Raw genomic sequence first — 14053 nt, 5'->3', positions numbered from 1 at the left:
CATGAAGGTGCCATCAAATGTTACACCAAGCAGGTGTTATTACCAAAGGGCAGTAGTTTGTAACAGGCTCATCTTTGTAAGGTATGTAAGAAGAGCATCAGAGAGGACCAGAGAAGAGTCCCATGACTCTAAATTAAGGTAGAACACTTTGGAAACTGCTCAGGAATTTACCAGGTAAACTGGAAACTCTTCATTTTGGCAGGACAGAGGTTTGCAGATGTTGCACATCAGTGGAGCCACTGAGCAGCAAGAGCCCAACTCTGCAGTCCAGAGGCTTCTGGCACCTGGTTACACAGGAGCGTGCACTGCCCTGCTGGGGCAAGGCAGGTGTGTGCTCTCCTTTCATCTGGAAGCAGGGAAACAAAAAATGGGAACAGAGAGAAATTCAACACCACTGAGACAGACCATTAGTAAGAACCCTCATATCACTACCAAAAAAAACCCAATGAAAATGAGCTGCAAGATGGGCAAAGCTGACACTTGTGCCTTTGTAAACATGAGATGCCCAGCTCACCACCTACAGTCCATCTAACAAGCACATTCTTAAAAAGCAAGAACCTGTACAGCTTTGCCAAAAGCAAAGATTTGAGTAGAACACTCAGCCAGGCCCTGTAAGGCAAGAGAGTAACTGAGAAAACTATGAAAAATAGGCAGGATTTTACCAAGTGGAAATACTGACCCCAGTGAGCAGCTTGTTCAAGAGGGAAGCCTTTGGTCCTGGGGTGATGTCCTGCTGCTGCTTGGGGCAGGGAACAATTGCTCCAGGGAGGTGGGAGTTTCCCAACCATTGTCAGCTTACAGCTGGATGCAGTTTGAAGCTGGGCTGTTGACTGAAAAAAGAAATACAGGTTCAACAGCAACAACGTACATTTTTGTTTGCAAAAATGTTTGCAAAAGCTCTGCTTTACCTTGTTACTACTATAGGGTAAAGATATAAAAATAATATACAAAATTACTATTCTATATAAATTTAAATATAATTAGTAATTACATAAAAATTAAGCAAAACCTATATTCATATATAGGTAATTAATCTGGAAATCCTCTCCCTTGGAAGAAATAGACTGACACTATTCCACCAAAAATGTCCTTCATAAATTGACAGAGCAGAATGTCAGTAACAACCAGTGATAGCTCTTATGTTCCCTGGAAGAATTGTCAAGGCTTGTAAATATGAAGGAACTCTCTCTCAATCACTACAGCACTGAAGAATTTCCTTTGGCCCTGAAAAGTGTTGAAACTTCAGAGACTGCAGGCAACAAACTGAAAACTTTACTAGATCCCATAGGTGACATGAAGAGTTTGAAGATACTCAACATTGATTCCATGCACTTCTCAGCATTCACAAACATTCACTGCTACCTCCACTCATCTAGTAATACTCAGCACATGTGAGACGTTGATACAGGGTTTGCCACAGGATATTACATGTTTTAAAAACCTACAAGAATATTCATTCAGTAACAAGCTTATGCTTCTGCCTGTGCACCTTTTCCAGTTGATAAAAGTACTCAGAACTGATGACAACAAATAGTTTCTTTCAGATTTAGTAGGGAATTTATGTTTCTGAACTTTGCAAAAATTTATTTAAAAGCAAAGATAATCTTTGCAACTGTACCCTGTTGAAATGTCTCATTGTATGTAATTCCTGCTAGATTTCCCAGATGTACACATTTAAACTTTAGAAACTGACTGGACTCAGTGGATGAAAAAATACCGCCTCGAAAAGACCTACCCAAACCAGAATTTTCCGTAAATGCATTAAGATACATTCCCGTTTAATACAAAAACTGTACGTGGACAACAAGCTGACCTCAGCTGTGATGAGGTCTCTGTTTCCAAACGCAGCTTTGTGCACTTTTTGATCTTAATCCCTCACATCTCAGTGGAAACTCATTTCAAAAACAACACGCGGGTTTTCTGACATCAAACATTTGGCGCATCCGGAATTAAACACAAATAAGCGGTCCTCGTTCTCCGGGCGCTGTGCAGTCTTACAAACCAGCGTCCTGGGCTGTCAGCGGGGGCGCCGGCAGTGATGCCCGAGGCACGGCTCACCGTCATAGGCATAATTTCCCGCAGGAGAACCGCGTTGTCCGGGTGTTCGAAGACACCCAGCGTTTCAAACACCCAGACGCCAAGCGCCGCGGGGCCGAAGCCCTGAGGGGGCCGGGCCCTGAGGCGCCCGGCCCGGTCCGGTGCGGTCCCCGCCCGCCGCCCGCCGCCCGCCAATGGCGCGCGCCGCAGCCCGGGCGATGCCGTCACGCCGCGCGGCGCGGCCGCGGATTGGCTGCGGCGCCGGCAATCGTCACATGGGCAGAGATCAGCCCAGCGCCGGGAGCCGCCGCACGGGCTCGCACCAGCCCGGCCCACCGCGCCGCCCTGCCCTGCCCCGCGGAGCCACGGCCGATGGCGGCGGGCGCCGAGAAGATGCTGAACCTCATGGAGGTCGGCGGGTCCCTGCTGGAGCGGGTGGCCGTCGGTAACCCCCTCTCCCTGGTGCTGGCCGCCTCCGCCTTCGCGCTCAGCCTCGGCTACCTGTTCCAGCTCGGCTACCGGCGACACCTCAGCTCCGACCAGAAGGTGAGCGCGGCGAGCGGCGGCGCAGCAGGGACGGTGCCCGCGGGCTGGGGGAGCCGGGCGGCCGCTGCAGCCCCGGGACAGCCGTCGGGAGCAGCCCCGGGACAGCCCTCGGGAGCGCGGGACAAGCAGCGCTGAAAGCCCGGCCTGAGGGAGTGGGTCCGGCGGGCGGGCGGCGTTCCCAGCAGCCGCGCCGTGGGGCAGCCGGCCCGCTTCGCCCTCACCGGGCTGCTCTGTACCGCGGGGGGCAGAGGCACTCGCGGCTGGCGGAACCCTGGGGCGTTCCCGGCGCTGTTTCATCGATGGAGCTTAAGAGAAAGTGCCCGCTGAAGCATGAAACACAGCGCTAATGTATGAAGGTGCTTTTGAGGGGCTGTTTAGCAAATCCTCCAGCACTGTTTCGTTTCTGGTTGCTGCCTTTTTTGTTGCAGTATCTTTGTGCTTCACATTCAGAGGCAGTGTAGGAAGAATCGTAATCATATTAACATTATTTTAACCTTTGCTGCTTTAAAATATAGCTCTATCTAAACAACTGAATATTTTTTTGAAGTTGCCCTTTTCACAAAAGAGTTTAAACAAATATATGTAAAACTTCCTCTGTGGTTAGTTTTTATGTAAATGGACGTGATTTGATTACTCCTGGGCACTGGCACATGCCAGAAGAGTGGTCAGAGCACCAAGCCTGGCAGAGTTCGAGAAGCGTTCGGACAACTCTGTCACGGACATGCTGTCACCCTTGTGGATGGTCCCGTGCAGTGCCAGGATTTGGAGTTCGATCTTTGTGAGTCCCTTCCAGCTCAGGATATTCTGTTAGTTCATGACTCTGTGAGGATCTCTGAAGAAAATTCAGTGCTTATTTTTCTCTTTCTTCTACAGAACTACCCACCTTATATTTCATCAGGCATCCCTTTCCTTGGTCATGCAATTGCATTTGGAAAGAGTCCCATTGAATTTTTGGAAAATGCTTATGACAAGGTACGTTTTCCCACAGGATTGGCTGAGCATACGCAAACATAGTTTTGTGTATCTATTAAGTTCTCTGTCTGGAGCCTGTTTAAAATCAATTTATTCTCATTTACCATCTCAAATATAGAATGGAGTGTGCACGGTAGGCTCTGCAATCTTCAGATCTCTATATGTAGCAGTAGTGTTTTCTGAGCTCTCGTGATTCACATCACAAATATGCTTGTACGTTTGGGTAATACTCATAGCTGAATCACAAGTTAATTAAAAAGTCATTTGCATGAAATTATTTCTTACTATAATTGGTAACCTTTACTCATATTCTTTACCAATCTGTGACCGAGTTGGAATGTAGCTGACTACCGCTGTGGGCCTCTCTGATGTTAAAAGAGCTGGTGCATAAAACCTCAGTAGTTTTTATACTGTAACAGCCCAGAAGGAATTAACTAAATCAGTAGAGCCTTAATTTCAATTAAATTAAATTTTATCAAGCTGTTTCACATTGTCTAAAACTAGAGTTATAAGCTTAAACCTTAGCTTGGTTAGTTTAGAGAAAACTGAATGTGATGCATGAAGATGCTAGAGATGACTAGAGATGACTTTTAAACTTCAAAATCATATTTGCCCCTAATTATCTATCCATAAATCCATAATTTTTTGAGACAGTGTTTGTAGATTACTGGGGTCAATATATGCTGCAATATCTCTGCTAGGTTTTTTTTTGTGTGTGACTGATCTTTTATTAATGTTTTCTAAAATAAATGGTTTTAAAATGTGCACGCTCGCATGTGTTCATTATAACATTAGATATCACTAGCGTGTACATAGAGAATGAATTTAAATGTGGTTCAAAATATATTTATCTTTATTAAATGTCTGGATACTTCTTAAGAGAAAAATTAATTTATGAAAGATTATACGGATAGGGATTTAATGATTTTTGTTCTTATTTCAAATAAATAGTTTTTTTGTTTATTCTCTCTCTTAGTATGGACCCGTGTTCAGCTTCACTATGGTTGGCAAGACATTCACATACCTGCTGGGCAGTGATGCTGCTGCGCTGCTCTTCAACAGCAAGAACGAGGATCTGAACGCGGAGGATGTGTACTCGCGGCTCACCACGCCCGTCTTCGGCAGGGGCGTCGCCTACGACGTCCCCAACGCGGTTTGTATTTTCAGTTCCATCAGGAGAAAAGCAGGGCAGCTTCAGTGCTGAGTGGGCAGCCCTGAGCTCTTGGCTCTGTGTGCTGGGGTTGTGTTTGTTTGTATGATCTGTACATATTGCAGTAGGTAAGCAGGATAATCTGGTGTGGATAATCTGGTATGTTCAGATTGCTTTGTTTACCACCTGGCTGTTTGTCACTCTGGATGTTATCTTTTGTTTTTGACACCATCTAATCTCACCACAAAGGAAAAACCAGTCAGTCACTTATTTCTTCCCTTGCAGCATGCCACTGCCTGCAGCTCATTTTCCTTCCAAGCAACTTCAGGTCTTTCTTCTGAGAAAGCCCTAAGAGTGATAACTTTATATTTATACCATTCCAAATCATCTAGACATGGGAGTAATAATTTAACAGTTTGAACCATAAGCTTTGTTTTGCTCAGACAGAACTCATTCTGTGTATGTTTGCAGAATGCAGTCTGCATGGGAGCTCAGGGGCTGTATCACGTGGCATTGTATCTAAGCTAAGCATTGGCTGCTTTCTTGTTTGTGAGGGTGGCCTCTGTCATGTCAGACTCTCAGACTGCAGAAGCCAACTTTTCTGTGGCCACACTTGCTCCACTGGCACTGTTCAGTGCATGTTATATAGCAGAGTAGTTGGGTGGAAGAAACAGCACTGTGATATACTTTATTTTTGGATCTTCAATTCCGGCCTCATTTTGTTAGCATGAATGCCAGTCATTTGACTAGTTTCTGTGACCATCAATTTATTTTCCTCCTTAGCATATCTCTTCATTCATCCCTGCCTACGTGCTGTGATTGTTGCCCTATTAATGATGTGGCTTAGGGGCAGTAATCACTACTCTCTGTGCCTCTGCACTGGCATTTTGCCACGATCCACAGAATAAGCATGTTGTCCATGCCCTGTTCTTTTGGAAATCTCATACACAGCTAACTACCTGCAACTTGCTACTTTCTAAGTAGGTAAAGGAGAAATTGGTTGTCTCCTCCTTGGTCAGAAGTACTAAATTGTGGATAGCAGTTTGAAGGGAATTGGTTGGTTAGGTGGTAGGTTCTTTGCCACTTGATGGATTTGCATAGCTCCTCATCCCTATGAGAGCCAACAGGACTGCAGCCTGGATAACAAGGAGATCATTTCTTGTGTCCTAGGAGATCTCTTCCTTGAGTGGGGCCATTCTAACAGACTTGTTTCTACCAGTTTACATAGTCAGAGGTCTTCCTCAAAAAGTCAGGGATGGAGTTGTGAATCACTTTTGCAGCTGCTGGAGTGTGGAGGATGCACAATTCTCTGCAGTACATCTCATGTTCTTCTCTGGTATATACTTGTTTCAGAAGAGTATCTGTGAATCAGGCTGCTAAGCTAGCCAGATTTTCACTGTGTTGTTCTTGTTTTGTGGATTCTGACTGTCATGGGATGTCTGCTTGAAACGTAAAGGTCATGGTTTGTCCTTAATTCTGTGAAAGTTTACCCACTTGTTACAGATGGTTTGACTTCTGCTTTCATGCTCTTCATTTGTGGATGGATTTGAATGTCTGTCTTCATGCAAGAGCTAGCTCTTTGATGTGATCTAATCTCATCCATCAGTTTTATAGAATTTTCTGTAAGCTCCTTGGAAATGGGCGTTTCTCTACCATCATGTACTTCAGGCACCTAGGGACGATTAAGGCCTACCTCATTGGCCCACCATACACAGCTTTTTGTTGTTTTTTTCTGAAATTAGGTATTTTTCTACATCACCCTAGGCTTTCTTTTTCCCTAGAGTGCACTTGATTTCTGCTTTAGTCAAGAGATGAACCATATTACTCAGTAAGCCTTGGGTATCTGTGGATATGGTCTCCTTAATCCATACTTTTCTACCAGAAGGACTTCTTTCCTATTATCTCTGCAGATTCAGGTTCCTCAAAAAAATCATTTTTCCCCACAAAAATTACTCCTTTTCCACAGTGAAGAGATGCAGGGAGTTTGCTATTGACCTTTAAATTATCTCTGACACTGATTATCTCTAGTTTCCCTCTATGAAGCTGGAGGTAGCACAGCCAGTTGTGGCCAGAATGCATTCTGCTAGAGGTAAGCCGTTTTGGTTTTTTTGCACAGTGTTACCACCACAATTTCATTTCAGACATCTAATAGGAAGGCATTTAGAGAGCCATGGAAAATTTTGTTGGCATTCTACAATTGATGGGTCATCCTGAAGTTTCTTTTGAGACCCCTTTTTCTCTGCTTAAGCTGCTATCTATTAATCCTGTGACTTTCAGTCATGTGTTTGGAAGAACCATCCCTTATTTTTCAGAATGAGCAACTTGCTTACTTACCAGTGATTCTGGTAATTGTTAATATCCATGGTCAATACATCAACTCATATTCACTCTCTTCTCCCTCCAAGCCTCTTGCAGATAGTTTTTTGTTGGGAGGCACTGAAATTGCACAGGATGTGTTCACTCCTATGTGCTATTCCTGTCTCCATCAAGCTGGAGAGTGGCTAGCATGCTGCAAGGGAAAATGTGCTTGTCTCTTTGCTCTGTGGCATGTGTGCTCTCTGACACACTGCTGGGGTCCTCACTGCATTCTCAAAACAGAAGCTTCTGGGAAGTAGCTTTTCTCTTAATGCCTTTTGTTCTGTATCATACATGCAGAGCCTTTGGTGGGAAGACAGTTTTTGGTGTATTACTCATGGTACAGTGCAGAGCTATAGGGCAGATGCCTCATTCATAATTAGGGCATAAAAATCAAATAAATAATTTTCTGAGTCAATGTCATCTCAATGACATTGAATGGTTCTCATGTAACAAAGGGTTTTTCACTGGTAGGTTTGTTAGCTGTGAACCTATACATAGAAAAAGAAGAGAGGTGAGAAGGGTGTGAAACTCACTATTTTCCTAGGAAGCAGTTTGCCTCCTGCCTGTCTGACTTCCTGGGCAGTGAGATGAGAGGGCTCTGTAAAAGAAAGGGTCATCTCTAATTCAGGGACCTTCTGCCTGAGAGAACACAGGAGAGGGAGAGAAGGTGAGGGACACAGGCTAAATCCAGACTTTGCAAAAATGGGGCTGGTTATATTTGTGATTATATATCTAAAGGGCATTTCATAGTTCAACTTTGCATGCATTTAGTATCTTCAGGGATAAAGCTTAATTAAGATACTAAAATAATTTTTTTGTTTGACTACTGCAAAAGAGAGAACTTCTTTTGCAGGAAGAAAAGAATAGCTTCTTTGAGCTATTACTTTACTTGAATGTTTTGAACTATTGCTTCAAAGACAAAGAAGTGAAAAACAGAGTATTACGTATTAGTAAAAACTGAGTATCTGCTGTACCCTGCAATCCTAATCATAATCCCTATTTACTTTTGGATGTTCTTAAGTAGAAATTCTAATAAGTTTTAATCACATTAATATGATGATCCTTGTACTGATTGCTTATTCTTTCTTGGTTTTTTTAGATATTTTTGGAACAGAAGAAGATGCTTAAAACTGGGCTAAACATTGCCCAGTTTAGACAGCATGTATCTGTGATTGAAGAAGAAACAAAGGAGTACTTCAAAGCATGGGGAGAATGTGGAGAGAAAAGTAAGCAGGATCAAATGCATTTTTCCTCCAGTTTTCTGGGAAGTACTTAAGGCCAATGCAGTATATTTTTGTAAAAGATGTACTGCAATATAAAAGAAATTAAATATTACAAAGGTAAAAGGATAGTGAATATCAGAAGAAAGAAAATACAGATTTTTAAAAATCAAATGTAAGACTATTGGAGAATAAAGCTGTTCAGAAAATCACTGAAAGGGATGAAAGGACTATGTCACTTTTGCTTTCCTAGTCAGCTCACAGTGCACCCATTTTGCTTGTTTTGGATGGTATCAGTCAGCTCAGTGTAACCACTTCCTAGTCCCTGGGAAAAGCTGCAGCTCTGACTTCCTAGAGAGCCTGTGCAGAAGGTCTTGGCTCTGGGAGTTTCTGCAGTGAAAAACTGCATCTTAGAAGGTGATATGGTTACATTAAGTGACTGAAGTGAAGTTGTTATTTTCCCTCATTCCCAACTTGCCCGTCATCATCATTGCAAGCTCACAGTTGCATAATAGTGTCAAATATTCTTTAAACATACATACTTGTATTTGAATGCATAAATAATATATAATAATTTCACATTTTAATATATTGAATTATTTTGAATGTATATGATTTATATGTAACCTTAGTTCATAATACGGTAATATATAAATTAATATTTAAGTGTCTAAGGACTACTATATAAAAATAATTAAGTGGGCAGCAAAATTAATTATGGTTTCCTATGGATTTGGATTTCAAGGTTAAATTTCGTATGACTTCACTTATATTTATTAAGGATTGAGCTTGTGATGCATGGCTTGCTTTGGAAGAATTACTAACTCTGCTAGAAAAAATTCTAGAAAGACATACCTTAGAAAAAAGGTATCCATGATCTAATTAAAGAGTTGTTCAAAGAGACATCTGATCAGCCACATTTCAGTAATGTTTTTCAAACCTTTCCTCAGACCTGTTTGAAGCCCTTTCAGAACTGATCATTCTGACAGCAAGTCATTGCTTACATGGGAAGGAGATCCGAGGCTTGCTGGACGAGAAGGTGGCTCAGCTGTACGCCGACCTGGACGGGGGTTTCACTCACGCTGCCTGGCTCCTGCCAGGCTGGCTGCCTCTGCCGAGCTTCAGGTACCAGCACTGACAGAGGAAACAACTTAAGCATTTATCTAAACATCATTGTTGTTTGGATTGCCCTCCATCCCCACCACTTCTTCTTTGTAAGCTATTCTAGACATCCCAATAAATGCTCATAAGCATTTTGTGTTACGTTGTGTAAAGTTGCTAATGGAAGTGTTTTGAATCGCAGACGACGAGATCGAGCACACAGAGAAATAAAGAATATTTTCTACAAGGTTATCCAGAAACGTCGAAAGTCTGAGAAAAAGGAGGATGACATGCTCCAAACTCTACTTGATGCTTCATACAAGTAAGCCAAGAGTTTAAAGACTTGGTTGAAGATTTACTTTAACTTTGAGCTCTTTAGTTAGAACTGTCTACCACAACCCAAGAAACACTCCCATGTGTTCTGAATTGGTTTTGTTGCATGCAATTTGTCCTAGTTGTATTCTTAAAAACAGGTTTAAAACTTCAGTTGTCAATGGTTATTCAGATTTTTGAGATTTACATTGATGGTCATGAGGTGATGACTGAGGTTGCTTCCTTTCTCTTTGCTGGCTGTTGAGGTGAATGATTTTCTTCAAGGCTCCTAAAGAGTCTCTCTCCCTTTGTTCTCCCTTCTCCTTACTCTTAGATCATTTGCCTCTTTGTTTAGGGTAGGCAATAAAAGAGTAGGAGTAAGGAGTCAGTTAGAAGACATTGTAACTGCTGCTGTATAAATAGCAATGCTAAATAGTGGGATGTGACCAGATGAAGCTCCAGCGTGGTTCCGTTCTCTGCAGGGACGGGCGCGCGCTGACGGACGATGAGATCGCGGGGATGCTGATTGGGCTGCTGCTGGCAGGGCAGCACACCTCCTCCACCACCAGCGCCTGGCTCGGCTTCTTCCTCGCCAGGGACAGAGCCCTGCAGGAGCAGTGCTATGCAGAACAGAAAGCAGTCTGTGGAGAGGACTTGCCACCCTTAACTTATGATCAGGTAGAGTCCTGAGGGGTATTTTCATACTTTTAGATGCTTATTTAAAAAAAATTAAAAGCTCATTGGACCTGAAATACAGTCATATGCTTTTGTGTTGAAATAATAATTGGCACAGTCATTCTCTGATAATGCTGTTTGCCAGTTCATTTCCTCTTCTCTTCCTGTCCAAGTAAATTTTCAGCTTGATACTGTTTTTTTAATCAGTGTTCATTGGGGAAATTGTCATTCCTATGTTTATTTAATAAATGACACTTCTGTAGAAGATCCTCATATTTTCACTGAGGAAAGCAATGCAGTGTGGCTTTGTTCTTTAATTAGGCAACAGAAAATACTAAAGAGACAAATCACTAAGACAGTAGTTGTATTTGATTGCACCAGTCAGTGATTTTTTCCTTCTTAATTGAATCAAATGGAAAAGAAATAATCAATGTAGCCATGTAAATATAAACTGCTTACTCTTCACTATTTTATGTTTTTTGAATGGTATAAAATAGCATTTTGCTTGTGTTGAATAAACTTGGCTAAATTTTGGTACATCATTTTCTCTCTATTTTCAGCTCAAGGATCTCAGTTTGTTGGATCGCTGTCTAAAAGAAACTTTAAGGCTTAGACCTCCTATAATGACCATGATGAGAATGGCCAGAACTCCTCAGGTGAGGACACTTTTTGGAGCTTATTTCACTGCAGCAGCACAGGCTAGGTCTCACCTGGCAGAAGGAAACAGAAGTGAGCTGTGTTTGTTGGCAGGGAGGAAAGCTGATGGCATTCTGGGGTTCTGTCCACGGTAGCAAAGCCAATGTTGAGTTAGGAAAGCAATTAATAGCTTGAACTTGCTATTTTTTTTACCTTCATTTGGAATTGTGTCCAGTTTCAGACCCCTGCAGCCCCCAGCAAGCAAAAGACTGATGAAGTGAAACAAGCAGAGGGCTACCTGGCTGGGAGGGGGCTGCAGCACTGGTGGTGAGAGGCTGAGGGAACAGGGATTGTTCCACCTGGAGAAGAGCAGCTCTGGGATCTAGCAACAGCCATGTGCTGTTTTCTTTCAGCAAAACCAGTAGTTTTGTAGTTACCAGTCTTATTTGAGCTTAGTTTGGTGCCACCATTTTTTTGTTTGCCAGGTACTTTAAATTGCTGTAATAGAAAAATTTGGCTTGCTTTTAAAATAAGCTAGGTAAATCTGAAAGAAAACTTGCTGTTTGTTTGTACAATACCATGTCAAAATTCAAATATTTTTTTAACCATGTCCCTTCAATGTCAAAGGCTTTCAATAAATTTTAATTTCATTCTTTCTTTTTTTTTTTTAAAAACCTCCTTCTGCAGAACTGTCAGCCTTACTAAAACAGCTGGAAGGTTCCTGCAACTACTTGAGCACTGTGTCCTGTTCAAGTATGAGAGGAAGTGTTGGGTTGCAGTAATTTTAAATGCACTTGGCCAAAAACTCTTGAAATTAAAAGCGTCATGATATAACACTTCAGGTAACATTTTAAAAAGAAAAATGGAGACATTTTGTCATGTGGGGTCTTGTCTCTTCTCTTGTAGACTATTGCTGGATACAATATTCCCCCTGGCCATCAAGTGTGTGTATCTCCCACCGTTAATCACAGACTCAGAGACTCCTGGAATGATGCTCTGGACTTCAAGCCTGACAGATACCTCCAAGATAACCCAGCAGCTGGAGAGAAGTTTACATACATTCCATTTGGTGCTGGTGAGTAAGAGAATGCAGCACCTTGTGTGAGGTTGTGCTGAGGTGGCTCACACCAACTATCTCCTACAGCACCTCTCCACACTGCAGCATCTGAGGATAGATTTGGTTTTTTCCCTGTTTTTGCCTGAAAGTTTTCTTACTCTGAAGGTGCTATTAAAAGAAAAAAGTTAATAGTTCTGCATTAGTCATAGGTGTATGTATCTCTCACAGCAGTTATCAAAACACCTTCAGGTTAGCCTGAGTGATGCTTGACTCACATCTTTTCAAGTCAAGGACAAACCTGGTAACACAAGTTCAGTTGAAGGCAGAGAAAAAGTCTGCAGTCCCAACTTTCAGAACAGTTTGCAAATACTGCTGTGATGGAGTTAGAGCTGATCTCATTTCTGTATGCAAATGCTTCTTTCCTGATACATAAATTAATGCTGTCTAGTGGGGACAGAACAGCACACCCTCATTCCACTTACTCATCTGCTTAATGCATTGACAACTTGGAAAAATAAGACCTGGGTGGAATTATAGAATGGGGTATGTGAAACATCAGAGCCTCAGATTGTTGAGAAAGGGGCAACTACTGTCTGCATAAAACTTCTGAAGTTTTCTGATTGTCAAAGGCGATCCAATAAAATATTCTAACTGCATTTTATGGCTCTCTTTTTAGGCCGTCATCGCTGCATTGGAGAAAACTTCGCTTATGTTCAAATTAAGACTATTTGGTCTACTTTGCTTCGTTTGTATGAATTTGATCTCATCAATGACTATTTTCCAACTATAAATTATACAACAATGATACACACACCTAACAACCCTGTTATCAGATACAAGAGGCGGTCACTGTAAACTCTGGCGCTAAAACCTTACTTTTTAAAAGTTGTGTGAACTAACAGACTTCTGAATAAAATTGTGACAGGATAAGTGGCAGATGAAAGCTGATGAATCTACTGTTAGGAAAGCAACAGTAGCAAAACTTCTGCAATTGAAGTTTTACATTTGTTTTGTTTGCCCACACTGTTTACTGCTGCTGTGTATAATTGCTTGTTCTACAATTTTCTCATTGCATTTTTTAAGCAAAAGCGTCTTTTCTATTGATGTAACACTTTTAAGGTGCATGCCAGATCATCCTAATGAAGAAAAAAGTAATTTCTACAACTGGAACTCCTTCCTTTTGAAAAATAATTGAAGATTACTTTCCCCAGACAACCAAGGGGCAAGGCAGCCTACCTTGCCTCTGTACCCAATTTCAGCAAACCCATCTGGGAACAGGCACCACAGGGGACTGTACTTGGTGGTGCCCTTCCTTTGGCATTTATGATCCTGTTCCAAGTGAATGATGGTCTTGGCTGATTTAAGAAAACATTACTGTGCAGCTAAGTGGTAGGCAGAGTTCAAAGTGTTCACAGGTAAGTCATTTCAAGAATGAGCCATTTAACTGTCTAACTTGAAGTAGTTGTAAAATGCTTATGTTCAGAAAGAAACAAGTAATTCTCAAAAAAAATTGAAAGTGGTGATCTCTGGAAGCTTGATGTCAAGTGTAAGAGTAAGAATATGAAGATATGAACAACATGAATTTTGTAAATAACATGTTTGTGTGTAAAAAGGTGAAATAGCTGAATGTTGTCTGGGTTTGTAATGACTCATGCAGGATTGCTAAATGGTGTTTGGTTCAAGAATGCTTATGATAAATGGTAATGAGCTCTGGCTCATGGGAATTTTGAATTAAATTTGTAAACAAACCTCTTGGGGAAGTTTTCCATGCTCAATTCTTTACTTCTTTTTGAAAAGGTTTCGTCAGTAAATTTGTAACTCTCTCTTGGAGTGGGCAGTGCTCCCTTCAGCAGTGCTCTATGTAACTAGGGTTTTGTCTTGTCATTCCTGGTCTAAATTCAGTGTAACTGTTCTAAAACCTTGTGTTTGTATCAGTCACGGCAGGTGAGGGAGCACAGGCTCTTCCCTCCCAGCCCTGTCAGATGTGAC

General features: G+C 41.9%; 1 protein-coding gene and 1 long non-coding RNA gene across 2 annotated transcripts; one reads left to right on the top strand and one right to left on the bottom strand.

The window, feature by feature from the left end:
* Position 1: 1 nt before the first annotated feature.
* Positions 2–2208, bottom strand: LOC143693517 (uncharacterized). The gene is made up of 3 exons (XR_013181261.1): positions 2059–2208; positions 680–830; positions 2–346 (listed from the first exon to the last, which is right to left on the bottom strand). It is a non-coding gene; the product is annotated as an uncharacterized LOC143693517 (long non-coding RNA).
* Positions 2209–2302: 94 nt separating this feature from the next.
* On the top strand, positions 2303–13812 carry CYP51A1 (cytochrome P450 family 51 subfamily A member 1). The gene is made up of 10 exons (XM_054634000.2): positions 2303–2583; positions 3457–3555; positions 4532–4708; positions 8163–8289; positions 9234–9408; positions 9587–9706; positions 10179–10374; positions 10932–11027; positions 11914–12082; positions 12741–13812. The coding sequence occupies exons 1-10, from the start codon at positions 2410–2412 to the stop codon at positions 12917–12919; spliced, it is 1512 nt and encodes a 503-aa protein (XP_054489975.1). The 5' UTR covers positions 2303–2409; the 3' UTR covers positions 12920–13812.
* The last annotated feature ends 241 nt before the right edge of the window (positions 13813–14053 follow it).

The sequence above is a fragment of the Agelaius phoeniceus genome, chromosome 1 (assembly GCF_051311805.1).
Source record: "Agelaius phoeniceus isolate bAgePho1 chromosome 1, bAgePho1.hap1, whole genome shotgun sequence".
Classification (NCBI taxonomy): domain Eukaryota; kingdom Metazoa; phylum Chordata; class Aves; order Passeriformes; family Icteridae; genus Agelaius; species Agelaius phoeniceus.
This window is presented reverse-complemented; position numbering and strand designations above follow the sequence as displayed.

Coding starts and splice junctions, on each gene's coding strand:
- CYP51A1 (XM_054634000.2), top strand. CDS start 2,410: ATGGCGGCGGGCGCCGAGAAGATGCTGAACCTCATGGAGGTCGGCGGG. Junction 8,290..9,233: donor GGGAGAATGTGGAGAGAAAA/GTAAGCAGGATC, acceptor ACCTTTCCTCAG/ACCTGTTTGAAGCCCTTTCA. Junction 9,707..10,178: donor CTACTTGATGCTTCATACAA/GTAAGCCAAGAG, acceptor CGTTCTCTGCAG/GGACGGGCGCGCGCTGACGG.